Genomic DNA, 27,739 nt, shown 5'->3' on the forward strand with positions numbered 1-27,739 from the left:
GTAGTTGACTGAGGGCTCTACTTTTAGCTTTTAGTACTTTCAGAATGGGTTCAGTGGATGGACTGTGTAATATGAAGTCTCACATCAGCAGCGTGTGCAAAGGAACTAACCATCTTCTAAGAACACTCAGGAATCTAAAACCTTTTCTACCGCAAGCAGATATCAAGCAAGTGGTCCAAGCGCTTGTCCTACCGAGACTTGACTACGGCAGTGCCATGCTATGTGGACTCCCTAAATACTCTTTGGCCCCGCCAAAGACCTCTCTGAACGCACCGGCCAGACTGATCATGGGCACCAAGCGTAATACACACACTTCTCCGGTTCTAAAATCCCTAAATTGGATACCCTATGAAGCTAGAATTCATCTGAAGATTGCCTGCCTTTCACACAAAGCCCTCCACTTCAAAACCCCTACCTACCTCGCACAAAAACTAGAACTATCTGGAGGAGGAGTGCTAATTCCCTCCTCCCGAAACCACGGACCTTCCACAAAAAAATAAACTAGCCACTGTGCTTTCTCTGGATCTGCTCCTAAAATCTGGAACTCTCTTCCACCCGAAATTCGGAGGATCTCTTCCAAGGCCGCTTTCAAATTGGAAGCAAAGAAATTCCTCTTGAAGAAGTTCTTACCTTAATAGGAGAGACAATATAAATACCTTTCTTGTACTTTATTTTCCACCCGAAAGGCGTCAGTCATTGTATAGTATGATTCACCCCCGTATATGATTACTTTGTGCTGTGTTTTTTTTTCCTGTACATGATTTTGTGTTTCGCGCCCCTCAAATCATTGTTACATTTTCTTCCCCATCGCATGCGCACCCAGGATTGTAAATGATTTATTAGTTGTTTACCACTTGATCCAATGTTTAGTAGAAGCCCCATATAATTCATGTTTAGATTTTACTATAGTATTTACTATTATTCATATGTAGGATTGTTCACTTAATACCCTTATATCACCACTCTACTTCATAAAGCCCCGTTGTCCACTCTGAACCTTTAATTTGAATTGTTATTCGTGAACTATTGATCTTAGGTTTATTTTACTACCCTTGTTCGACTCATGATCTGATTGTTACCTTACCTATATCTGTAAAGCGCTCTGATATCCTTCGGGATCTAGTCCGCCTTATATAAAACTTTATAAATAAAAAAATGAAAAACAGGGTACAACAATTTTATTTATTTTGCGTAAATCTTGGACTACCCTATATTTGCAGTTTTGTTTCTTTATGCCAATTATATGTGAATTACAAGGACTACTCATTATTTCTTTTAATATTCCTTGTTCACCCAAACGTTCAATCTCTGCTGCAACACCAGCCTTTATTTCTGGGCTCATCTTGTATTGTCGAGTATTTGGGTAAAGTGCACCTTCTTTCACTGTCACTTTTACTGGGTCAACATTTACCATTAAACCTACTTCTTTTCCAGTAAAATCCCACACATCAGGGTTTACGGTATTTTGAACCTCCTCTGGTAGCTCATTTGGGGTCATCTTTTTAACTGTGTCATTTACTGCAGTTCCCTGTCTGGCTAACATGATTTTGTGCACTCCATCTTCATCAGGAGTCTGAATTGCAACACCATCCGGTGTGCAAAATATTGTGCACTTCATTTTGTTCAATAAATCTCTTCCTAGCAAGTTCACAGGGCTCGAGTCACAGATTACGAACTTGTGCATTTCTCTAAAGTTGCCAATACATACCTCCATTGGTCTGTAATAGGGGTCCTAATATGTTTATTAGAAACGCCCACTACATGGATCGCTTCCCCTGAGAGGGGTAGGTTTGGGATGTCTGTTGTTCTCACAGTAGAATGGGTAGCACCAGTGTCCAGCAAAAATGTGATGTCATTTCCCTCAACCTTTCCCTCAATGTATGGACCTGACTGATCTACCGGTAAGGATGCGCCAAGGACGCATTCCTCTTCCCCACCTCTCAGGCCCCATCAGAAAGTCTCCTCATTAAAAAATGTGTCCTGCAAAAGAAACTGTGATGTTACATGATTTTTCTTACCACACACAGAGAGCCACACAGAGAGCCACCCACAGAGCCACACACACACAGAGCCTGGCGTTGACAATGTTTGGTTTTACTTGTCTTGGAGAACTTGTAGGCCACGATTTATACCTTGGAAAGCAAATAACAGATTGAAAAGTAGAAGTAGATTAGCTACCACAGCTCACACTGCCCCTCACACACCCCCTCCTACCATCACGCACGGAGACACTTCAGGATTGAAATGGCGGCAGGAGAGCTCGGCGGCCCCGGTGCCTGTGCAATCGTGTTTAAACCACCAGTTCGAACGCCGATTGCCCTTGGTCATAAGTATTTAGGATGTAGACGCTGGGGAGGTGATGTAGAGGACGTATTTGTCGCACCCAAGAACCCCGGCATGGGGGTTCATGGAGCCCGAACCGGGTGTAAACATGTCTACAAAATCAAACTTGGCATGCACACCGGTTTGCCGATGACGTCAGCACAGTTATTTACTCCCAATCTCAGGTATTTTAGATAGAGGGGGGAGTTAGGTCACGTTCCATGCCAGAAACAACACCATCGCCCTGGCCCACGTGATGCAACCAAGATGCAAGGACACTGCACGACAACCCCACAGCCACAGAGCATCAGCTACCATGCATGCTCGATTCCTAACCGTGTGGCAGATAGACAGAAACCGGTCCTAGGATGCTTGATTCCGGTCCAGAGAAGACATGACTTGGCATTTCGGTCTGGACTGTTCCCATGAGGCACAGGGTCAAGACTGATTTGCATATGGTCATGTCTGAACTGGGGTGGATTGGTGAGCAAAATAACGATGGATTAAACCCAGATCTGTGACTGGGGGTGAATGTTTTGCCATTGTGCAACATTCCGTCCATCATCTGGTGAGTTTTTTTTCCACCAGTTCTCTGCCAACACAAGGTTAATGCTTTTTCCATGCCACAGAGCCAGCAGTGAAGATTTCCCTTTAAACGCCCTGCCTCCCATTAGCATTCCCGTCCGCATTCAGCTCCAGGGGTCAGCCTCCGTGATTTATAGGATTGACATACCATTAAGAGCACAGCCCGTAAACATATGGCCGGGATGCCCGCCACCCCCTCCCAACACCAATTCCCAATGGGAGTAGACAGACACAGGTTTGAACTTTTGGAAGGCGGGGGGGGAGTGACCCCCCCGGCCGTATTTATTAAAATATGAAACAAAATTTAAAACATTAAATAAAAGTTTCATGAATTATGTACAATTTTACATTTATTACATTTCGATGAAGACATGTTCTTTGGCTAACCTTAACATCTAATACAAAGGTTTCCTAGCCGAGTCTAGCATCCTGCAAATGCATACATTCTAAATTAAAATTGTACATCCTAGCATTAAGGGCCAACGGCAAGGTCTTAACCGGTGTCAGATCCCTACTACCAAAACTCCGCCCTCACGGTGTGAGTGGCGCATGCGCAGAGGACTTTACCCTCATTGCCACCTGTAACTTCCCTTGTTGTGGTGGGGGCCCCCTTTTCACTCGACGCCATCTTAAAGGTCGTCCGAGTTCCCGTGTGAGGTATCTGTAGGAAGGACAGCGTGGACTCCCCCCCATCCCCACACTCTCTATCTTCCGTCGCGGATATCCGGCCCCTGGGAAATTTGTAGGAGGGGCATCTAGCCGCCTCCCCCCTGGGAGGGGCCTATGGCCGTCTCCCCCTAGGCGACCCATCCTTAGTGGGTGCCGCCTCCCCATGGAAGGGGCCAATGGCCGCCTTTCCATGGGCGCTCCCATCCATTCTGGGTGGCGCCCCCCTCTAGGGACCTTGAAATTACTGCTCACCGATCATGACCTTACCGCCCGACCAAAAAATAAATACGACAGTTGTTTTACCTACTAAGGAAGAAAAGATTTTTGATATAGCCTTGATGAGTATCAACTTTATTTTCTTACAAAGGGAAACATCATCCTAAAAGCAGAAGCCACATCATTATATGACACATTCCCTTACTTCTCTACAAAGGAAAAAGGCCTATACATTTCTATCCAATCAACTTTATTTAAACAAACATTGCCATAAGGGGCTGGTGGGTGGGTCAAAATTGCCGCATGTTCCGTCGAGGGCTCACGAGCAACGAGTTGGTGCAGCCTTCAGAACACAGGAACAAGAGGACCCTTCTTCGGATTCCCGCTCTATTTATTCATCTGCGGGAGGGCGGGGACCCTCCTCCGGTACGCCTACTGGGCGTGGTCTTCGGTGCGGGTGTCTAGGACAACCCCTCCTGGGCGGGAAAGGGCGCGCCCCGGCTACGCCACTTCGGGCATACCAGCCGAGCCACGCCTCCCGCCCAAAATGGTTTCCCGGGGGGATCGGGGCACCCAACCATACGTTCGGGGGGACCGAGTGGTCGCCCCTTTCCATATGGCCGGGATGCCCGCCACCCCCTCCCAACACCAATTCCCAATGGGAGTAGACAGACACAGGTTTGAAATTTTGGAAGGCGGGGGGGAGTGACCCCCCCCGGCCGTATTTATTAAAATATGAAACAAAATTTTAAACATTAAATAAAAGTTTCATGAATTATGTACAATTTTACATTTATTACATTTCGATGAAGACATGTTCTTTGGCTAACCTTAACATCTAATGCAAAGGTTTCCTAGCCGAGTCTAGCATCCTGCAAATGCATCCATTCTAAATTAAAATTGTACATCCTAGCATTAAGGGCCAACGGCAAGGTCTTAACCGGTGTCAGATCCCTACTACCAAAACTCCGCCCTCACGGTGTGAGTGGCGCATGCGCAGAGGACTTTACCCTCATTGCCACCTGTAACTTCCCTTGTCATGGTGGGGGCCCCCTTTTCACTCGACGCCATCTTAAAGGTCGTCCGAGTTCCCGTGTGAGGTATCTGTAGGAAGGACAGCGTGGACTCCCCCCCATCCCCACACTCTCTATCCGCCGTCGCGGATATCCGCCCCCGGGAAATTCGTAGGAGGGGCATCTAGCCGCCTCCCCCCTGGGAGGGGCCTATGGCCGTCTCCCCCTAGGCGACCCATCCTTAGTGGGTGCCGCCTCCCCGTGGAAGGGGCCAATGGCCGCCTCCCCCCGGGCGCTCCCATCCATTCTGGGTGGCGCCCCCCTCTAGGGACCTTGAAATTACTGCTCACCGATCATGACCTTACCGCCACAGGCCGGATAGTTGACCGACTATACGGCCCCCCCATTCCTCCTAAAGGTCATGCTTCCTCAAACCCCTTAGCCATGCTATGAAGTCTCCTATGAGTAAATCATTTCCCTCCCTGGACAGGTGAACCCCATCATTCAGATACATGTGATCACCCCGAATACACCTGTGAGGTATGCTATGCAACTGCGCTGAGCGAAACAATTTCCCTATCTTATTGTTAACTCTTTTCACAGAGTGGTTCAATGCTGACACTGAAATGCCCCCCGCCAGCTCTTCCTGGGGATCATGTGGGACCAGGCAATCGTGCACCCCGGGAGTTTCTTAGCCAACCAGCTAACTGCCGACAGGATGTGTTCCAATAACACTCATCTTCCCAGCTTCACTAAGTCATTGCCTCCCAGGTGTACTATGACTACAGATGGCGGTGACCTTTGCCGCCCTAAAAGACCCTCAAAGAACGATTGAAATTGGTCAACACAGAGCCCGCCCTTCCCATGGAAGGTCACTCTGTACCCGTATTCCCCAGATGCGTGAGTCGCATCACCTGCCTTGAATACGTCCCCGGCGCGCCTCACATATGAGTGGCCCACGACCCATACCACTTTCTCTCCAGTCGGTGATCCTCGACCGCTGGTCTCCTGATGCTGGGTCATCTTCCAATTCCGCCCCGCGTGACAGGCTCGCGAAACTGTAATTCAAACAAAAGACAAGAAGCGTGAGTGCATGTCAATTGATCTTTACAACATGTGCAATCGCACATACCTTTTGAAGCAATTCGAGGACCAACGGCCCAGCTGCTTTACTTCCTCAGCACTCTGACCCCGGGCTGTAGCTTCAGTAGTAGCCCCTATTCTGAAGGAGTGGGTCCCAAAATCGCAAGGGTCCATGCCCGCGGCAGCGATTGACAGTGCTAGCACCCTCTGAAACTGAAATCTCGTCAGTGGGGTGCCATCCTTGTGCCTCAGCAAGCTCCCCCCCCCCATGTAACCATCCTCAATGCCAAGTATTCCTCTACGCATCTTATCGGACAAGTGGGGGACCCTTGTGCGCGCTGCACGATAACACTATCACCCATAGCTCCCTGGTCAGTCTTGGACCTGGCTATCGAGATTACCATCGAATCACCCCTTATTTGGACGTGATCCCTGCCCAGGCCTCCCTCTATATCCTTCTTGTTCCTTGCGGCCAGTTCGCTCACCCGCATAGCCCCATGGAATGCCAAGGCGAAAGCTGCCCGGAACAGAACTGCTTCGTAAAGGGAGGAGCACGTCTCATCTAGCTTTGATAAAAGTAGAGACAATCTGTCTAAACCAATCGGGCGCCTCGTATCCTGCTTGCGACCCTCGAGGCGTTGCCAGCCGCGGAGTGCCTTCCTAACCAAAAAGGAATCCGTCGGGTCTCTTATGCCATGCACCTGTGCCATGAACGAAATGGCCACCCTATGTCTATTGGCCGTTGCCACTGATCGGCCTCCTCTGTGCAGCGCAACCAGGAACTCTAGGAAGGAGTCCTCCTGACCCCAGCTCTGTTTTCCTGATGGACCCAAAAATGTGCAGTAGGAACGAAACGCTCCTTCGTATGCCTTCCTTGTTCTGGGCGCTAAGCTGGCTGCCACGAGGTCTTGTTATCCGGGGCACCGATTAGCCATAGTGCTTCGGGGAACGGTGCCGCCACTAGGTCCGCTGTGGGCAAATAGCCCCTGAAAGCCTGCATGTGTGAACGAGAGAGTGCATCAGCTGCATAATTCAGTACGCCTGGCACATGTTTTGCCCTGAACTGTACATTCAATCTCATGCAACGTAATACGATTTCTTTCAATAATCTCAAGATCCACTTGCAACGGGCTGCCTGCTGGTTAATGCACTCAACCACAGTCATATTATCAGACCAAAACACCACTGAGCGGTCCCTGAAGTCGTCTGGCCATGCCATCAGAGCAGCCCAAATGGGGAATAACTCCAAGAACCCAATGTTACCTGTCAGACCACTGGAATTCCACCACGTCGGCCATACTTGCGCCGACCATCGGTTACCAAAAATGGTGCCAAATCCCACGCTCCCAGCTGAGTCAGTCCACAAGCCCAGTTCATCCGAAGAAGCTGGTGGCTTGTTCCACGCAACTCGACCGTTGAAGTCCGCCAGAAATGCCAACCAAATGCGCATATCCTGGCGAACCTTTGCCGATAGTCTCGTACGGTGGTGTCCCTCCTTGAGACCAACCATAGCTTGTGCAATAGAGCGTGAGAAGGGGCGGGCCATTGGTATCACCCTCAAGGCAAAGTTAAGCTGACCCACTGTTTGCTGTAACTGGTGCAGAGTCACTTTCTCCTTGCCCAGGCACTGTGTCAAGGACGCCCTAAACTTAGCCACCTTATCCATCGGTAAACGGAAACATCCTTCCACAGAATCGAGCTCAATTCCCAGAAACTCCAGTGAAGTAGATGGTCCGACCGTCTTACCTGGTGCCAGTGGGACTCCGAACTCCCGCATGAGGATGCAGAAGTCCCGTAGCGCCTGCGCACATTTCGTATCGCCGGCTGCACCCAAAAACAAGAAGTCATCCAGATAGTGCATAACATGCCTATGCCCTGTGGCCTCCGTGAATGCCCACTCTAAAAAACAGCTGAACATTTCAAAATAGGCACAAGAAATGGAGCAACCCATAGGCATGCATTTATCCATGTAATAACTCCCCTGAAATGCAAAACCTAGCAAGCGCTGATCATGCGGGTGTACCGGGAGCAACCGGAATGCTGATTCGATGTCTGATTTCGCCATCAGCGCTCCAGGGCCCAGGTGATTTAACATGGCCACGGCATCATCGAACGATGCGTACCGCACCGAACAAACGTCTGGGTCAATGGCTTCATTCACCGAAGAACCCCTTGGGGCAGACAAGTTGTGAATGAGTCAAAACTCCCCAGGGTCTTTCTTCGGGACCACCCCTAACGGGGAACACACGAAATCCGCCACCGGCGGGCGATGAAAAGGCCCCGCCACCCGCCCCAAGCTGACTTCTTTGGAAATATTCTTTGCAGCTACGCTTGGGTTGTGTTGGACAGATAACTGATTTTTACAAAAGGAATCCCCCCGAAAATCCCCCACCGGGATGTTGAAGCCATATAGGAATCCCTTCCTCAACACCCCGGTGGATACGTGATCAGGGTATTTGTTTAACCAAGGAGTCAGAGCCATGATATCAACAGGTGTCGGCAATCGGTTACAAAGTATCACCTCACTCTTGCTTAGACCCCCCTTTTTCTCCTGTTCCGCTGTTTTTAGATCTACAGCTACTCTCCGGGTGTGAGGAATTCCCACAGCCCGCACACGCATGTCTGAACCTACATGTTCCCTGGGGCCTGTTACAGTTGCCTCTATTGAAGCCCCAACAAACCCCCCGCTTGCCGCCATTCCTGCCGGTCTTGGGCTGATAGTCCCCGCCGGCGCCCGCTTGAAAGGGCACCGCGGGCCTTTGGCGAGCTGACCCCGACCCGCTCCCGCCCGGCGAGGACGTACCTGCCGCCCCAGGCAAGAGCTGCTTGTGCCATGACACCGAGTCGAGGCAATCCCATGTCAAAGTCGCATCAAACTCTTTCGCTTTTCGGAATTTCATATCGTAACCTTTCCACTCATACATGGTATAAAAATCCATAATCCTATTCTGATAACAGGTCAACTCGGTCATGATTTCAGGCTTTCGTTCCCCCATGACTGCCTTAAATATGGAAAAGGCCTTTACCCAATTTGTTACCGTCTCATCGACCCTAAATTCCGCCATCTTGGCCCGCCATACACTGGGGTGCCATAACTCTTTCTGGGATTTTGCACATTCCATCTCGCGATGGTCAGTCAACAATGAAAACATATTCACATATTTCTCCCCCCATATCAGTTCTTTCGTGGCCGCAGGGATGTGCTGTGCCACCCTTTCGCGCCTTGAAGGTAACGAACCCTCCCCTGCCATTGGCAGTGTGTGATTACCAGGTTCGGCCTTCGTGTCTGCCGCCTTTTCCCGGCTAACCGCAGGTCCTCCCGGCGCCACCTTTGGGGGAACAAGAGGAACATTCGCCGTCGCAGCCTCTCTCGACTGCCGCAACTGCTCGATTATTAGTCTAGCTTCCTCGGCCGGGTCCCCCGCAGCCACTGCCCCCCGCTTTCTTCTTGAGCCATGGCAACACCGCTGCTAACTGGATGGCCAATTCGGGGGGCATCTCCTCGTCGTTAACAGGGGTAATTACAACCGGGATCGGTAAACCTATATCCGGGTTTGGTACCGGGCTACCCGCCGGTGTGATGGGGGCGATTGGGGGTACCTCAGGAACCGGAATCTCCCCAGAAACCGCCCTCCTCTTAACACGCTTCCCCCTACCCTCAGGGACGACCCCCGGCAAGGCCGGGCCTATTACCTTCTTAGGACGGCCTGCGCTGTTCTGGGCCGCTAACTGTTTTTTCATATCGGCCAAACCTCGACCAATCGAGTCAACTTTACCGAGTTTTCGGTCCATAATCGCCATCCGATTCGACAAGGTGCGCAGTACCTTCTCCAACTCGGAGCTCTTTCCTGCTTTCTTGCCGGCCATAGCTCGTGTATTCTGCGCTGGTTGATGAACGAGGACTGGATCTTCCGTATTCCAAGGAACTGAAAGAGAAACAACAAGATTACAAGTTGTCAAAATTGCCGCTTGTTCCGTCGAGGGCTCACGAGCAACGAGTTGGTGCAGCCTTCAGAGCACAGGAACAAGAGGACGCTTCTTCGGATTCCCGCTCTATTTATTCATCTGCGGGAGGGCGGGGACCCTCCTCCAGTACGCCTACTGGGCGTGGTCTTCCGTGCGGGTGTCTAGGACAACCCCTCCTGGGCGGGAAAGGGCGCGCCCCGGCTACTCCACTTCGGGCATACCAGCCGAGCCACGCCTCCCGCCCAAAACGGTTTCCCGGGGGGATCGGGGCACCCAACCATACGTTCGGGGGGACCGAGTGGTCGCCCCTTTCCATTTGATGCCGAGACACCTTTAAGAGACGGAATATATATTCCCCAAAATGCCGTAATATATTTTGTTGGAATAACTGGCCGCTCTGCCCTCCTGCCTCGCCATCCCGGCACAATGTGCCACTGACAGACAGGTGCCCCTCATTTATCACAAATATCCGTGTTCCCTGAATGCATCTGGACAGCAGCGTGTACTGTCATCCACCTGTCAAGGGCAACATGAAGCAGACGGCAGCGGGTGCCCAGACTGCGCGTGGACTGGGAGTGGGCAGGTACACCGGAGTCCTGTCAGGCGCTTGGTGTCAAGGTGCCACTGAAAGTTTGACAGCTCAGATTTTTTGCTCTTTAAAGCCAACAGTCTTCTCTTTAAATGAAAATTTACAACCGATCACGGCTTGCGCTTGAGGGATGCAACAACAACGTTTTATTATGCAAATATGTAGAATTCTATCCATGATTTTATTCAAAAATGTCTTTACTGGCATGCTGGCCTTAACTGAAAAGAATACACATCAAGAGCTCATCTTTGATTCAAATTGCTCTTTTATTAATGAGCACTTCCTAATTTCTTTGAGCAGGCTAGCGCCATCAGCACACTCAGCTTAGGTTGTGTGAGGGGAGAACCCCGATATTGGTTCTGTGAGTGCGGAGCTCTGAGACAAAGGCAGTCGCCTCTCCAAGCTCACTCTCCCCCACAGGAGCAGTCTGGACCTGTGGCGCTACTCGGCAGACATGTAATTTAAAGGCTGGTGCCTCAAATGATACATCACACACAACAGAGCATGGAGATTGTTTTCAATAAGTGGTCTTAAAAGTACACGTCGACCAGACTGTGCAGTACAGCCACAGGGCTCCCCCACAAAAGCCATTGTGGTTGGTAGGCCTCTTTTCTTCTGAGACAAATCTTGCCTACTGAAGTTCGATCGACCGTAGTAAAGCTCCGAAACTTACCCTGGACTGCCGGAGCAGAAACTCAACCGGAGACCCCACGAAGTAGCCGGCGTGGGAGTCTGTAAACAATCTCCAACATATCCAACACTCCCAACCACTGACCCCCCAGAAGCTTGAACTGTGAGCAACCAAGAGCTATAGCTTGCTTCGACTCTAATGGACGTCGGCGCACATCGCCAACCGCAGCCAGACCCCCCCACCCACTTCTTTCTGGGGCTTCGCTGCCAGGCTATTACTAAATCCACAAATCACTGTCACATTCAACTGCGTGCCCTTTCCCCAAAGCACGAGTTTGCTGAAGCTGACCATAAATGCTACTGGATCCGCCGGCCTTCTCCCCCTTCTGCCTGAAACCAGCCCCTGTGGTGCTGGGCCTGGCACAGGACAGCGAGGGCTGCTCACTTGCAGGAATCTCCGAACTTGGGGCACCCGGGAAGGAGGTGCAGAAGAGGGGCTTCTTCTTAGCCACCGGCGGCTCCTCATGCAGACCACGCTTCCCAGGTCCCGCGGAGGCACATAGTGAGAGGCACCCAGAGCACGAGGAGGCTCAGTCCATTCTCAGAGCCGCCACGGCTGCACCGGGATGGGGAGCAGCGCGGTGGAAGCTTTCCATTCTCCCATACTGGAAGTTACAAGCGCTTGGAACAAGCGTTTGTTGACATACATTCCCGATCACTTGCCTCGTACATGGAGGTTTTAGGGCCTCGCGGAGCGCAGAATTTCCTTTGTTTGTAGGAAAAGCGAAAGCTTGAGGGATGGAGGCGGAGCCGAAGCGTTTTGGTGCTCAGTCTCGCTTGTGACTGCTCGCAGCTAGCGCTGACGGGATGACCTCAGCTCGAAGCCACGCTGCTGGCTGCTTGCGCAGCTTTCTCCCCAGGCCGAAGGTGTGTGGGTTTCCCCAAGGCACCCAGAAGAATGTATTGTGAAACGAAAACGGATTTGACATGCTCCGTCTGCGCGTTCCTGTCACACGTCCACAAAACTGCGAATGCATGTAATTTACTTACTGTTCAAAATTTCGAATGGTTTTGCCTCGGGTTATGTTTAGATAAGATTCCTTAGTAAAAACGTCACTTTTACGTTTCGTACACAGTTTAGTAGGTTTGAAAAACAAGCGCTCGGAACAAGCGCCTGACTTCCTGCTGGCGTAAAAGCTTTCTTATCTTCTTTATTGGGCCATCTGTTGGCCCCATAAAGAAGATAAGAAAGATTTTACGCCAGCAGGAAGTCTAGTCAGCCAGTCTGAAAAGGACGGGGCTTAGCGAGAAAGGAGAACGTCACTAGGACCTCTTCACCAATGGCTGGCCACCGTTTAGGAGGCCAGCCAATCGAAAAGAGGGGCGGGGCTTAACCCTCGCTAGTGAAGTACTCCTAAAAACATAAAGTTTTGCGAGCTCGACTGTGCATGTGCGCAGTATGCCATGTGAGACCTAAAAAAAGAAAGGATTAAGTGGTAATGAGTATACACACATGCGCTGCAGTTTCACAATGTTTTCATCAGTGATGAGTCAACAGGAAGAGTAGAGAACAGCTTTGAGAAGGAGCATGGGATTTTCAGATATACCAGTTCCATTAGTGTCTTCATCAGTTCGAAGTGGGCCAAGCGGCCATCAGAAAGAACAAACCTTGGCAAGGTGCCGTGGCTGATGATATGGGGTCTGTGCATAGTTTACACTAGGGCATCTTAGCAAAAGTTTAGATTTAAGAATGCATTGAAAAAGAATTTAGTAATGGAAAACCAGCTGGGGAGATGAAAAATACAGTTGTTGGGGAGATTTATGTGTGGCTTGCAGTGAAATATTTAATAAAAAAAAAATGCAACTCTTCTGAGTTTGACTAGAGACAAAAAGGAATTCTATTTTTTCACACTTACAAGACAGCAGCTAATAAATGGAGAAATACTGTTGAAACGATGATCAACCGAATAATCAGGGATTCCAATTCAAAAATGGGAACCGGCTCATAATGAGACAAAGTGACTGCTGAAAATGATGGTAACACCCGTGCATCTGCCTGCTGGGAAGTCCTAAATGAGAACTACTTTATTGATGAATCAGATCGTGCTCCTAATGACTCATTAGTTGCATCCCCTTCAGGCACACAATTTGAGGTTCCTCCCAATGAGGACTCCACAAGTTTGATTACATTTTATGGATCATGTCTTTTTATTCGCAATTGTTCATGGTTGTTCATAAATGAAATTCATTAATCATTCCATTCTTGTGACATAATTCATTCCTTCATGACATCACAACATTTTTTTATTGTCTCCAATGCATTTCGGGCATTAATTAGCCCTTCCTCAGGGAGCATCACTGTGAATATAGAGTACAACCACAGTCAAAGACTACAGTGCAATGAGATAACATGACCATCATACTTAAATACCATTTATGTGTTACATGTGTGTCAAAATACGCGAAAAAGTGAAGTGTCCGTGAACACGCCCTGTGACAAAATCGTTCGGTGGGTGAGAGAAAAAACGTAACCTGCGTTAACGCTGTGCCTAAATAATGGAAAGGAGCAGACTTACATATGTTTAATGGATGGCTGCCTCGAGTTCCTGGAAGCGAAAACAAGAATGAAATGTATTACGGCTGCTCGAGATATTCAAAGGCTGTGTGAGGATCGGTAGCCCAAAAGCGTATCACTTACCATGTGAGTCTGTTAAGTCCGAGTGTGTTCTGTATCGGGTTCTCCGGGACACCCAAATGCGTCTCCATGTATATGAACGGAACCTAATGGCGATTGAACGCCTTCCGCAGCACGTGGTGCGGCTCCCACAACGAATATAGAAAAAAGACTTAGCGGTCCAACCTCGGTCAACTCACGATCGAAGTTCCAAAAATTATAAAAAATTATAAATATGATAATCATGCAGGATAATAGTCCCCCTGCACTTATATGTTGTTCAAACAAAATATGAAACGCGAAAAACGCGCTATCATTGCGTATGGAAAAAATCTATAAAAAATATATATAGAACAGTGTGTACCTGAGAAGTGCTTCGAACGTGTGATGGGGAAAAATAATAATGTGAGAAGGAAACAGTGAATGGTGAAAACGAATGGTCAGTCCTAACTATCAGCAATCAGTGATGCAGTCAGCAAGACAGTCAGCACCTTGGTAGACCAAGATTGTGGGCACATGGCCCTGATTTTAAAACCACTCACACAGGTTATTAACAATATTTCAAAAATGACAGATAACAGGCAAATTCAATGCGGTCATTAAGACCATTTGGTTTGGTAGAATTTAGTCTTTGTATCCAGAAGTGCTCTCTTTGTAGTAGGTGTTTGTTATTGTCTCTTCCCTCCTTGTTCTCAATGCATTCCAGTACAACGAACTTTAGTTGTGAAATGTTGTGGTGTTCTTCAACAAAATGATGCGCAACTGAAGATTTCATGTTGCGAGTGCGGATATTTGATTTTTGCTCTGTAATACATGTTTTTCTTTTTCTTTCAGTCTTGCCCACGTATACCTTTCCGCACGGACATTTCAATAAATAGATCACATTAGATGTGTCACATGTGGCTGTGACTTTCAATTTAATGTTGAAACCCTTCATCGGATGTGATATATCATTGCCACTTATAATATTGTTACAATTGCCGCAATTGAGGCAAGGTCTTGTGCTTTTATGTTGAATTGCATCTGTTGTCTTTTGTTTGAGCATTTCCCCCATGTTTCTTCCCCTGGTGTGAGTGAATAGTGGTGGTAGTGAAAAGATTGCATTAAAGTCTGGTTCAAGATTCAAGTTTGTCCAATGTTTCCTGATGGCCTTCTTAAAGCGTGTACTTAGGGTGGAAAACTTAGATACTACTACAACTCTTTTGTTGTCTGCTTTTTGGTGTTCTTTTAGTAGATCGGTTCTCCTTTTGTTCACAGCACGTTCCTTTGCTTCATCAATTGTTTGCTCTGGTAACCTCTGTTCAAGAATCTGACGCCCATTTCATCTAGTCTTTGTTCGGCTTTGAGGGGATCTGATGTAATTCTTTTCAGTCTTATCGTTTGTGAAAACGGAAGATGTTGTTTTAAAGACGTTTGATGGAAACTTGAATAATGTAACATGTTATTCCGATTTGTCGGTTTGCGGTATACGTCTGTTTCCAAACCTTTCTCTGTAAGGGTCTCTTCAACATCTAAAAATGTCACTCTTTGCTTTGAAATTCCCCAAGTCAATTGAATACTTTCATCTAGGACGTTGCGAGAGGTTAAAGCTGTTTCCAATTTATCTGCTGTGTTCTTCCAAATTATGAAAATATCATCAATGTACCGGACTAGTAATTTGATGTTATCATGCCACTCTTTTTGTGAAAGAATATGCCGTTCTTCGTACTCCTTCATGAAGATATTAGCATACGCCGGCGCCGCGCAATTGCCCTTGGATGTACCCACAAGCTGTGGATACCATTCCTCGTTGTACTTAAAGTAACTTTGGTAAAGGGTGAACAAGATGAGTTCCATGAGAAATGTTTACATCGGTAAGTCTAAGTTGGTATTGACTAAAGCTTGTTCCACTGCTTCAATTCCGGAAGAATGCGGAATCGACGTGTACAGTGACTTGACGTCAGCTGTACATAGAATTAGGTTCTCGTTCTGTTCCATGGTAACTGATTGAAGTTTTAACAAAAAATCAGTTGTGTCCTTTATATATGTTTGCATATTCTTAACTGTAGGTTGCAAATATTTGTCAAGAAATTGACCAATGGGCTCATGTAGGCTGCCGCGTGTCAAAACGATCGGTCTCATGGGGGGTCTTCCAAGTTTTTATGAATCTTAATTATGTATAATACCGGACGCTTAGGGTTTTGTTTGATGAGAAAGTTCTTAGTTCTTTCGTTGATTGTGCCAACTTCATAAGCCTTGTCGATTATGTTTTTCAATGCCCTTGTGTACCTTATTGTTGGATTGTCATCCAGTTTCATATATGCGTCCATGTCAGATAGATGTTCCATGACTTTGGTTTCATACATTGATGAATTTATAATCACTAGTGCTCCTCCTTTGTCAGCCTTGTCACGAGTTATTTTGTCGTTATTTGCCAATTTCTTCAATGTGTCCATGTCCTTTTGTGTAACGTTTTTTTTTGTTTTTCCGATTGTAATTTAATTTACTGAGATCTTGTTTCACCAATTTTTCGAATAAGTCTAAGGTTTTATGACTCACGGGGGCTTGGAACGTGCTGTTAGGTCTCAATCCCATCAATTGGTCAGGTTCTGTTTCTTCTTTACTGGGTAAGATGTTATCGAAAAAGTGCCTTAGACTCAGCTTTCTCATAAGCATGAAGAAGCTTACTTCCAGTTCTAACGGGTCAGTATCAGTAGTCGGAACAAATGAGGTTCCTTTTTGCAGCAAAATCTTCTCATCGGGTGATAGGTCATGGTTTGATATGTTGATCACTAATTGTCCTTCGCCACCGTTTTCTTTTTCTCCTTGTCCGAAATGCATTGGAGGCGATAAAATTTTTTTGTGATGTCATGAAGGAATGAATTATGTCACAAGAATGGAATGATTAATGAATTTCATTTATGAACAACCATGAACAATTGCGAATAAAAAGACAAGATTCATAAAATGTAATCAAACTTGTGGAGTCCTCATTGGGAGGAACCTCAAATTGTGTGCCTGAAGGGGATGCAACTAATGAGTCATTAGGAGCAAGTTCTGATTCACTTATATATTACGTCTGAGACGGAAGACGCCACCCTTGGAGCACCTCAAAATAAGTATTACCGATTGAAATTAACCAACAAAACTATCCACTACCCATAGGCTGTGCATCTGTTTCTAAACTCTGACTTGATGTCAGAGTGTAGGCATGGCAACAAGGGACCTCTCCATTAATATGCAGCTACAGAGTGTAAATGCATATCGCATTGAAAAATGGCAACCAAATGTTCTGGAATGGTCACTCGGGGAGAGACTAAGGGGGGAGATATACTACAGATATTTCTGTTGACAAATAGATCTGTGGGGCAGGTCAGATGCATGATTTGGAAAACAGCAAGGCAATCAAGCAGTTTTAGTGATTCCAGCTAGAGGGACTAAAAAAGAAAGCCCGAGAGGATGGAGAGCTGTTACAGATAACACACCAGGCTCTGTAAAAGTAGGAGTTATCTACCTTTATGACTATAGGAGGCTTGAGTGGGCGGAGGTAGTTAGCGTTAATCAGCTCTTGGGCTTTCAGATGGCAGGGAGAATGAGTATCCACTACAATAGGAAATGCAAATAAGAGTAGATACATAACATGGCCACAAGGTTGTTGGTCTCAGTGCATACCCTATGGTTCTGATGTGCAAGTATGCTTCCAAGTAGCAAGTTAACAGCACATCCTGCATTTAACGCCATATTTTCTAGGTTAGTCAGGCATGTGAGATAGGATTTACTAAATTCAATAAAGATTTGCCATTTCCCTCGTGTGAAATCAAGTGGTAAAACAGAGGGTATTGGTGTTTGATGGGGTAAGTTAACTTGATTTAATTCAGACTAAACAACACTCCTAGCCCCAGGTAACCCAATCTAGGGGTAGGAAAGTTGGAACTAGAATTAATAATACACACCTCAGCTTCCCCACCTTGATCAGGTCAACATCCATCACCACTGTTCACAGCAGAGTCATGAAAGACAATGAAGCCTCAACAGCACATACTTCACTCATGGGCAGCCTTCCAACACTTGAGCACAGCAGTGTAGCACCCATCATACCGTGAGGTCACATTTCTTGGACTCATGAAACGTCAGATAAACAGCTAGGTCAATCACTGATAATCATCATCCCCAAGGCACGTGAGAAGGGCGCACTAAAATACACAAACAAATGCCCTATGATGCAACCGCATGATGACAAAGGCGAAGCAACAGCCACATGTCACATCAGCATTGAACAGATATATAGGCAGCCATATGCATAATAGCAGCAGCCGTGGCACAAGTGGCCAGGATAAAGTCAGTAATCTTGACATATTTGAACAACAGTACTGGTACACTAATTAGCTCTGGTATAACTGGGTATCACCACTAGCACAGAAAGAAGTTGCCCTGCCATGCTGAGACACTGAGTAGGTCGATAGCATATTTAAGCACCTATGCAATATTGCATTTCAGCAGCAGCATGGCATATTTTCTATAGCTGAACACTACCAGGGGTACAGTGAGCAGAACGGAGCACTGAGCAGCACTGCAATGCGATGCAGGGCAGGCAACGAAATTCGTTTTTTATTTAATTGTTTACTTAGCTGCAATCGTCCATATTCCGGTGTTTACCACCCCCACCCTGCCCCTCCCCTGCCCTGCCTGCCTGCCCCACGGAACTCCCCCCACGGGCCGCGGCCGGCCGTTAGGCCAACTCCTCTCCCCAACATTGTTCTTATATATGATATTGTGACTACAAACACGTTATTATCCAGTTGGAAAGAGTCAGTGCTCAAGTCCAATTATGGAAGCAGCAATTGCAACAGGGTATAGATCCTGGTCCACCAGGTTTTTAACAATTTAGGAAGCTGGAGGGGAGATCAAAGTTGTATTCGAAAGTGCAGGGGTTTGAGCAATGACCATCCTCAATTCAGGGTCAATGTATCCATCAGATTCATAGGGACGAATCAATAAAGTTGTAGTACAGTTTTCGTCCTCCAAGAGGGGTCTGGGAAAGTTTTCCTTTCAGAATGAAATTCAGTGATGACTACTTACATGCACATGACAAGTATAGATTCTGAGGCAGTGTCCTACTTGGAACCCCTTTGTGTTCCTTGCCAATAACCCTGTAAACAAAGAACAATAGAGGAAGAAGACATAGGGATGATGTAGTCTCGTGTAAGCAAGATCCATCCCCATCTTACAAATGTAATTCTTGCAAAAAAATTGTAAATATCTACATGGAAGAAAATTGATATGGAAACCAAAGTCTTGGAGAAACATTTGCCATGTTCATGTAATTTGATGAACAATGTTTTTGCTCATAATGATTGTAAACTTCCCATACCCACTAGAAAATATTAAAAGCAAATGGGCCACCATCTTCTGCAAAGCATTTGATTTAATTGTCAGGTAAGACCAGCAAAACACCCCCATGAGTGTTACTATTGTGCCAGAAAAGCTAGAATCATACTGCCATCAGCAGGAGGATAGGCAGAGCATTGGCACTTTGTATGTTTGATGTAACACCCTAAGTAGCCAGGGGCATTTCAAGACTTTGGTCCCTTGCTCACTGTAACACACTGTCTAAACTACTCCTTACAGAGGAGGCCTAACAAAATTGAAATCGTTCTGGGTTTCCCGTGTTTGCTTTGGGAGAAAGCCTCACCTGTCAGTTTGGAAAGGACTGTTCGAGAGATGAGCAGAGTCAGTACTAATTTGCAGAAGGCAGGCCTATATCTGGAGTAGCACAGTGAATGAGAAACGATCAGTTAGACTTCTTCCTGGAGTGATTGGAAGTGGTTTAAACTATTTGCAAGCATTTCTCCCATCACTTGTTTGGGTTTGGTAAATGAAGAGGGCATCAAAAGGGACTGGCCCTTGAGATTGCAGGAAGAGGACACCAAAGCATGGCCTTCCTTCTCTGAGCACATCAACAAGAAGTGCTGAGAAATATAAACTTGCAATTCGAAACATTACTCAGCATCAGAATGTTCCGGACAAATGAAAAATTGAGGTTATGTTGCAGCTGCCAATGTGTAACCAGAGTTTATCCTTTACAGAGGTTTTAAGAGATAGTCTCATTGCCAATTTCCAATATATAACAAATTATATTTGTGAAATTTACTTTGTCAAACCAATTCCCCCAGGATATGGCTATCTCTGTCTTAGTGTAGATGAAGGAAATACTAGGCCTTGGTAATTTACCAATAGCAGTGAGACTACGTTTTATAATTTACAACCTAAGAGCAGTTTAAGATAAAGTGACAATTTCTGATCCACGGCCATAAAGGGAGAATAGAGCTGTTGGCCTTTGCATCGAGTTCTCCTGGTCTGAGGGTGATATCTTTGAGATGTGTATTTTCAGACAAGGGGGTACAATACCTGCTGTTGATAATATCCAAGACTGCATTTGATATTATCCATACATTGTGATAGCCTGGATGCTAGGAAGTCCCAGTGGCATAGAATATTCCAATACCTTGCTTTGAAACTCACTAAAGTTACCAGCCTCCCTACGTTACGCTATTTAACTGTAAATGGGGAATTTAAGAGACACTGACACACAGTGGAAAAGTAGGGTGCTGGGCATAACAAATCACTATTTGCGGGATCCACCATATCGAGCACTAAACAGTTCTTGCCTTAAATTTCAAGAGATCCATAGAAGGTCCAGTGCAAAACTCTTGCACCTGACTGCAAAAGTGCTTAACCTGCACTTGCATGTGTGTCAACCCAGACAGAGCTTTTTCACTTGCTCCAGCTGTCCCCACTATGAGCTATGAAAACGACTCATACAACCTTGAAGAGTCAGCTCAGACATAGATTTCTAGGCAGGCCTCCCACAACCACATCAGAGCCATTGCCCTGCTCACCTGTACAAGAACTTCACCAAAACTATTATAGGGACGTTATTTTAACAATCTTGTAATTTTGAAAAATACAACAACATCATTGACATGTAATTTCACTTGATAATTGAATCTTCAAATAGCACTGATGTTTCATTGTTTTTTTTAAACCAAAATAAACAATATAGAAATAGAGTGAAATAACATACTTTTTAAAAGGCTGTTTTAATTGGAATGGTGTCTAACACATGATTGCATTTCTCATGCATCAGACACATCCTTTGTTGCTCAAACCATGCCTACTGTAAAAATCCAACCGGACAACTGCTTTGTTTTATATAATTATTGTAAGCACGTTGGCATATAGAGTTTTGTGAGAAACTGGGTTACTGGTTGAATGGGGTGTGAGCCCTGGTCAAGCGGCAACCACAATCCTTGTCATGGTAAGGCACAAGCAAACTCCAAATTAACCTGTGCTCAACCTCCTGGAAGCTTGGCACAATGTGCAAAGAATTTGTTCAACAAATCGACCATTAAAACTGTGAAAATACCCCCAATAAGGATCCCACAGGTTAGAAAAATAGAACCGAATGTAATCGATAAAACAAGACCAAAGTGATAAAACTTCACTCAGTGGAACCTGAATTATAATTCTTTTAAGAACAAAGTATAAAATTGTTCCTAAATGCATAAAGGACCACCTGCGGTTCTCTGGTCACTCTGGACCAGATCAAAGTCAAAAGTTCAGGCAAACTGATGGAGTATAGATTGTACACAGTCCCAGATTAGTGTGAAGTTTTATCGTCTTAGGTTTTTGTGCCAAGAGTCGCGTTTGCAGTAGAGAGGGCCACAAAAAAGAAGGAGAGCATTGCAGGCAGTTGTCAGCATGGCACAAAGAGCAGGCCCGGTATCATAGGCGGGCAGGCTGGTGCTTCGAGTTGGCTGTCCCTCATGACTAGTTGACGCTATTGTGAAATGAAATGGACTGGCTGCTGCTCGTCCTGATTTTCGGTGTGTTTGGCACTGCCTTGGTGCAAACTGGCCTGTTTACAGCCGCAAAGAGCCCAAAAGCTTCATTTTAGGAGCCCGTGAGCCACAGCAAGGGTACAGGACCTGACAGGGTATCACTTGCGTGTTAGGAACTCACTGTAGCTGGTTCCAGAAGCTATTCGGGAAGCCTTCTCAGTCCCTGAGGCTCAGATCAGGAGGCCAGCAGACTAGACCTTGGACACACTCTTTGGTCCAGGCTTCAAGATGGAGTTGCAGGTTCAGTTTTTCTTCTCTAGGCAAGAGGGCAGCAGCACATCAGGGTAGCAGTTCCTTTGGAGCAGCAGGCCAGCAGAGTGGCAGTAATTTTAAGCAGCACAGCAATTCTTTTTCCTGGCAGAGTATCCTCAGGTCCAGAAGTGTTCTGAAGATTTGGTGTCTAAGGCCCAGTATTTAAACCCATTTGTGACTTTGAAGTGGGAGGACACTTCTAGGGGTCTCTCTTTGAAGTCCCCAGGGATCCTGCCTCAACTGTCTTGGCTCCATACTAACTAACAGGGGGGTTTGCAGCTCTGTGTTTTGAGACATCACACAGCCTATGTTATGTTATGTTATGTTATGTTATTTGAGTTTATACGGCGCACAGCTACCCCAAGGGCTTTCCTGGCGCCAGCTTGAAAGGAGAACAGCGGAGAAGAAAAAGAGTTACAACCACATTTTCAGACATTTGTAAAAATTTCCATAAATCATTTCTTTACATAAAGAAATGGGAAGAGAGTTACACAGAGAGGGTCTCAGGTAGGCAAAGGATCGACTGCACATGCGCCTCAATCTGATTCTGGGAACAGTGAATTTGAACTGAGTAGTGGAGCGAAGAGTGTGTGAAGGTACATAGAGTTGATCTAAAGATTGCAGGTATTTTGGGTCTGAACCAGTTTTCATTTTGAACATATAGCTCAAGGCTTTGAATTTAATACGATTCTCCACCTTTAGCCAGTGAAGGTTGCAAAGAAAGCCTGAGATGGAGGCAGTCTTAGGGACCTGGCAAAGCAGTCTGGCAGCCACATTTTGCACCACCTGCAATGTTTGGATCACATCCTTATTAGAACCCAGATATAAGACATTGCTGTACTCCAGCCTAGAAGTAACAATGGCCTGGACTACAGTTCTCTGAGTGGAGAGGGGCAGCATCCTGAGGCTCTTTCTTAGCCATTTGAGAATGGTGAATCAAATTGAGGCCACCCTCACAACTTGATGTTTCATTCATAACTGATAATAACACCTAGGTTACATACTTTATGAGCAGGCTGGTGTCAATGCTGATAATCCCACAGGTCTTGTTCTTTCCTAAGATCAGAAAGTCTGTTTTTTCTCAGTTTCATTTGAGTAGATTATCTTGCATTCAAGATGCTATTTTCCTCAAACAAGACTGGAGAGTAGATGGCTCCGATTTCTTTGCTGTAGAGAGGGAAAAAAATAACTGAGTATCATCAGCATATTAAAATATAGATAGCCCTGCCTCTTCAGCAATATCTGCCAGTGGGCAAACATAAATATTAAACAAGAGAGGGCTCAGGACCGAACCCTGGGGCACTCCATACGGGGATTGATAAGTTTTGGTGCTGACCATGGTGGAAAAGACCTGAAACGTTATGTTGGTAAGAAAGGAGTCAATCCATTGGAGTGCAAGGCCCTCAATATACAGGGATTGCAACACTTTCAGCAATACGGTGTGTGGCACTGTGTCGAATGCCACACTCAGGTCAAGAAGAATTAGGGCCACCGTGTCACCAATGTCCAATCGGTATCAAAGCATTTCAGTGACTCCTAATAAAGTAGTTTCAGTAGAAAATCCTGCTCTGAAATCAGATTGTGAAGGGTGTAAGATGTTCTGGAACTCAACACAGAAGGATAGCTGGGAATTAATATGTTTTTCAAAACTTTTGGATAGGTTGGAAGTAATGAGATTGGTCAAAAGTTGGAAGACTGGGAGGGATCAGCAATTGCCTTCTTTAAGAGAGGCAAATCCATGGCATGTTTGTATTCTGTCGGGACTATTCCCTCCTATAAGGAGGCATTGAGGAGCACCATTATAAGCATAAGCGAAGGAGACTCAAGTTGCCTCAACACAGAAATAGGGAGTAAATTGCAAGGGGAGCCAGATTTCAGCTGGTCAGGAGCTGATTAAAAAAGCTAGTATCCAGTAGAGACCAGGTTTCCAATGTATTGATGGATTTAGAATTCTTACACTTCTCTAGTCGTGTGGCACTGACTGCATTATACAAAGTATTAGCTGACTGTGAGATATTAGTCAGGTTGTCACCGGCCAGTGCCGAGTATATTTTTTTGACTTTGCTCACAAAAAAGTGGGCAAGATCTTCACATTGTGTTTCATTGAAGATCAGAGGGATAGTCTGACTTTCTGCTCCGGATAGTTCCTTGACCACCTTGAACAGGGTCTTAGAGCAGTTCTGAGCTTGAAAAATTGTAGAGGAGACATATTCTGGATGGGCTGCTTTGCAAAGAAAGTGATACTCCCTTATGGTCTTTTAATAGGCCAATTTAGTGTTGGGTGTGTAATTCTTCCTAAATTGACTTTCTAAAGTTTTAAAAAAAAATTTCTTCCATTTTTGAGCCTCTCCGTAAACCACGGGGCAGGGCGATGGTGATTATTAAACAGTTTGTGAGAAATAGGGAGACAGATATCAATTGAATGTAGGAGCCAACGTTAAATAGCCCCAAGATCTGCAATTTTCATTTGTTCAATTGAAGGGGTACTATTGGTTAAAAGTTTATTTAAAACTCCAGCCTATTCAAGTATAAGTGTCCCCAGCTCCTCCCTTCATCCTCCCAGTGATTGCCCATGCAGGCACACCTAAGCTCGCTATTGTATGTTGCTATCTCGGAGGGATATGCAAAGCTCAGCTGTCAGCTGGACCCAGTGTTGTGACACAGGTACAGGCTGCAGTAAATGTCTGAGGCAGGAAAATACCAAATTTCTAAAACGTGGCATTTTCAGAATTGTAATTTAAAGTCTGAACCCACCATAAGTTAGGATTTTAAATTGTGACTCCAAAGGCACCAAACATGAACTGGTTAACTGTTTCCATTTGGAAATGACACATATCAAATATAATAAGGTAATTCCGATGTTACCCTATAGGAGAGGTAGGCATTGCAGTAATGAAAAACAAATGTAAGAGTTTTTTTACTACCAGGACGTATAAAACTTAAAGGTACATGTCCTACTTTTTACATACATTGCACCCTACTTTCTGGACTGTTCAGAGCCTCCCCTAGGGATGACTTATATGCATTAAAAAGGAAGTTTTGGGACTGGCAACAGGTTTACCTTGCCAAGTCAATATGGTCGTTTATATTGCACACACAGGCAGCAATGGCAGGCCTGAGACATTTTTAAAGAGATAGCTAAGTGCAAAAAAGCTATCTCAGTGGGTGGCACAATAAAAACTGTAGACCCATGGTTACCATTTAATAGACAGTCCCTGGTCGCATGTAGTGCACTCTACTAGGGAACTAGTATAAGCCAATCTTACCCTGTTTTAAGCAGAGAGCACACGCACTTTAACACTTGTAAAGTGCATAGAAACCAAAGGACAACAAAACCAAATTCAGCAAAAATAGGAGGAGTGAAGGCAAAATGTCTGGGGATGACCCTGCAGTAAGGGCCAATTCTAACAGGTTTGTCCTTATTTTATTTACACATCCTATAAAGGTACAATAGATACCCTTCATATGTAACTGACATTTTAGAGATCACACATATTTTATTCCATTTATAGCATAGACCTCATTGTATTGTATCATTTGCAAAACTCAATCCGATTGAATTCTGCTTAAGAGAAACTTTGATAACCTTTCAGAGCTCCTATGATACTTTCATTTTATATTTCTGCTTCTTTACCAGGCACCAAAGTGAATGGCAACTGGAGTTGCTGGGCACCATGGTCACAATGCCAGTCTACAACAAGGACTAGAAGAAGAGAATGCAACAATCCTCCCCCAAAAGAAGGCGGAGCCTCGTGTGTTGGAAAGAACGTGCAAACAAACACATGCTAAGGCAGTCAATTTTGTTTTAATGTTTAGGGAAATGTTTCAAACGTTTTTAATAAAAATAGAAACCACAGGCATGGTAACAAGGTCTTGTAAGAAAAGCCATATGTGCTGCACAGCTGTATATGTGGGGAATAAAGGAATACTCTATCTGTTAATCACACAACATGGAAAACTAAGACTAAAAATGTACTGCAATATGTTTGAAAAGACTCTGCTTACCAAGAATTGTGAAAGCTGAAAATCTGAGCTATGTGACAGACACTTTTCCGGATAACATGTCTTTAAAAAAACTGTTAATTTTAAATTACAATGTTCTAGCTGAATTACTTGCTTCCTGAAAAATGTTTATTGTGTTGCTCTGGAAGGATTGTTTGACTTACTCATCCAAATAAATCACACATTTATAGAAATCAAGCCTTCTGCCATGTGCAGTTGAGCCTAAGGACGGGCTTTGCTCCCAATCTACAACGACTGCTCAATCCAAGCTGAGAATTCCCGTTGGCTGTGCACTGCAGGAAGATGACTGCAGGGACAGGCCCTGGGCCAAATCATCCATGGCCAACCAAACCCCAGTACACAGAGCAAACCATGTACCCTTTCTGCTCTGTACAGAGCCTTCAAAAGGGGGTGGTGATGGACAGAGCATCTGAACCAATCAAACACTCACACCCAGTCAAAATATCCGGGTTTGATCCATCACCGTTCTTTAGCCCACTCTGCCACCCCAGTTCAGACATGGCTATATGCAAATCAGTCTGACCCTGTGCCTCATGGGAACAGTCCAGCCCGAACTGCCAAGCCATGCCTTTCCAGGACCGGAAACAAGCTTCTGAGGACCGGTTTCTGGCATTCCAGCCATCTTCAGCCCGGCTTGCTTGAATCCAGTGGCAAAGTGAGCAAGGGACTCACGTCTGAGCATACCCTGCCACACTTATGGCGGCCAAAAGCAGTACAAAAGGGGGTGGTGATGGACGGAGCATCTGAACCAATCAAACACTCACACCCAGTCCAAAGATCTGGGTTTGATCCATCACCGTTCTTTAGCCCACTCTGCCACCCCAGTTCAGACATGGCTATATGCAAATCAGTCTGACCCTGTGCCTCATGGGAACAGTCCAGCCCGAACTGCCAAGCCATGCCTGCCCTGGACCGGAAGCAAGCTTCCGAGGACCGGTTTCTGGCATTCCAGCCATCTTCAAAAATCTCCGGATCGTCCCCTGTAGATCCGTAGATAGACCCCAAAGTAACCCATGTTTCTCCAACCATACACTCTACTAGAGCCCATCTGCCCCATACATCCTCCCATTTTTTTCTAGTACATATATCTCTTTGTTTTGCCAACACAGCAACCCCCCTATTCCTGGTCCCCTGCCTAGAGTGTGCTATAACTGTAAGTCCTAACTGCTCTAAAAGCCTAATTTCAGATACCTGTATATGGGTTTCCTGCAGTATTAAAAAGTCCAGTTTTAAATTTTTAATCAAGGCCGCTGCCTTCTGCCTTTTTACCCTGTCATTAAGGCCACATACATTCCATGTCATAATACGAGTACTCATCCTGGGTTTTTGACAAATATAACCATAAATTTAATCAATTTGAAAAAAAAGAAATTAACACACTTTGTTACCACGGCTTTATACATCACAAACATTTCCTCCATTTTGTTAATCTTCTTGTTCCATACTGTTTCCTGCATACCACATTTCCGAATTCCTCTGTGTTCCCTGCCCCCCCTGTGCCCCCCACCCTTGACCCCCACCCCGGCTAGCCCACCCCCCCTACGGGCAAATAGGTCCGAAGGACCTATGTGTGACAGCTGTGTCGGTTTGGGCCCCGCGCCCCCCGCCCTCCCCGCACCTGTTGTCTCCTGTACATTGGCAGATAGAGAAAAAACCCCATGTGCGACTTATTGATACCTTTCTACAAATTCTGCACAAAAAAAAAAAAAAAAAAACAGCAACAAAAAACTTATACTGCTCTACTTCTGCTTCCAGAAGCTATACCCTAAATCCTACTATCTTTTGCCAATAAATCTAACACCAGTTCACTATCGGCATGCGCTTGAGATTGTGAATG

At 45.8% G+C, this 27,739-nt stretch overlaps 1 protein-coding gene across 2 annotated transcripts in view; it reads left to right on the plus strand.

Annotated features, from left to right (window-relative positions):
- The window catches only part of C8A (complement C8 alpha chain), a 379,675-nt gene extending 353,706 nt beyond the window's left edge, over nt 1–25,969 (plus strand). For both annotated transcript variants that reach the window (XM_086952763.1, XM_086952774.1), the window contains one exon: nt 25,517–25,969. In XM_086952763.1, coding sequence (XP_086808889.1) covers nt 25,517–25,668 — 152 coding nt within the window. In that variant the 3' untranslated portion in view covers nt 25,669–25,969. The remainder of the gene's footprint in view (nt 1–25,516) is intronic.
- Nucleotides 25,970–27,739: the final 1,770 nt, after the last annotated feature.

This window comes from Lissotriton vulgaris, chromosome 1_1 (genome assembly GCF_964263255.1).
Source record: "Lissotriton vulgaris chromosome 1_1, aLisVul1.2, whole genome shotgun sequence".
Taxonomy (NCBI): Eukaryota; Metazoa; Chordata; class Amphibia; order Caudata; family Salamandridae; genus Lissotriton; species Lissotriton vulgaris.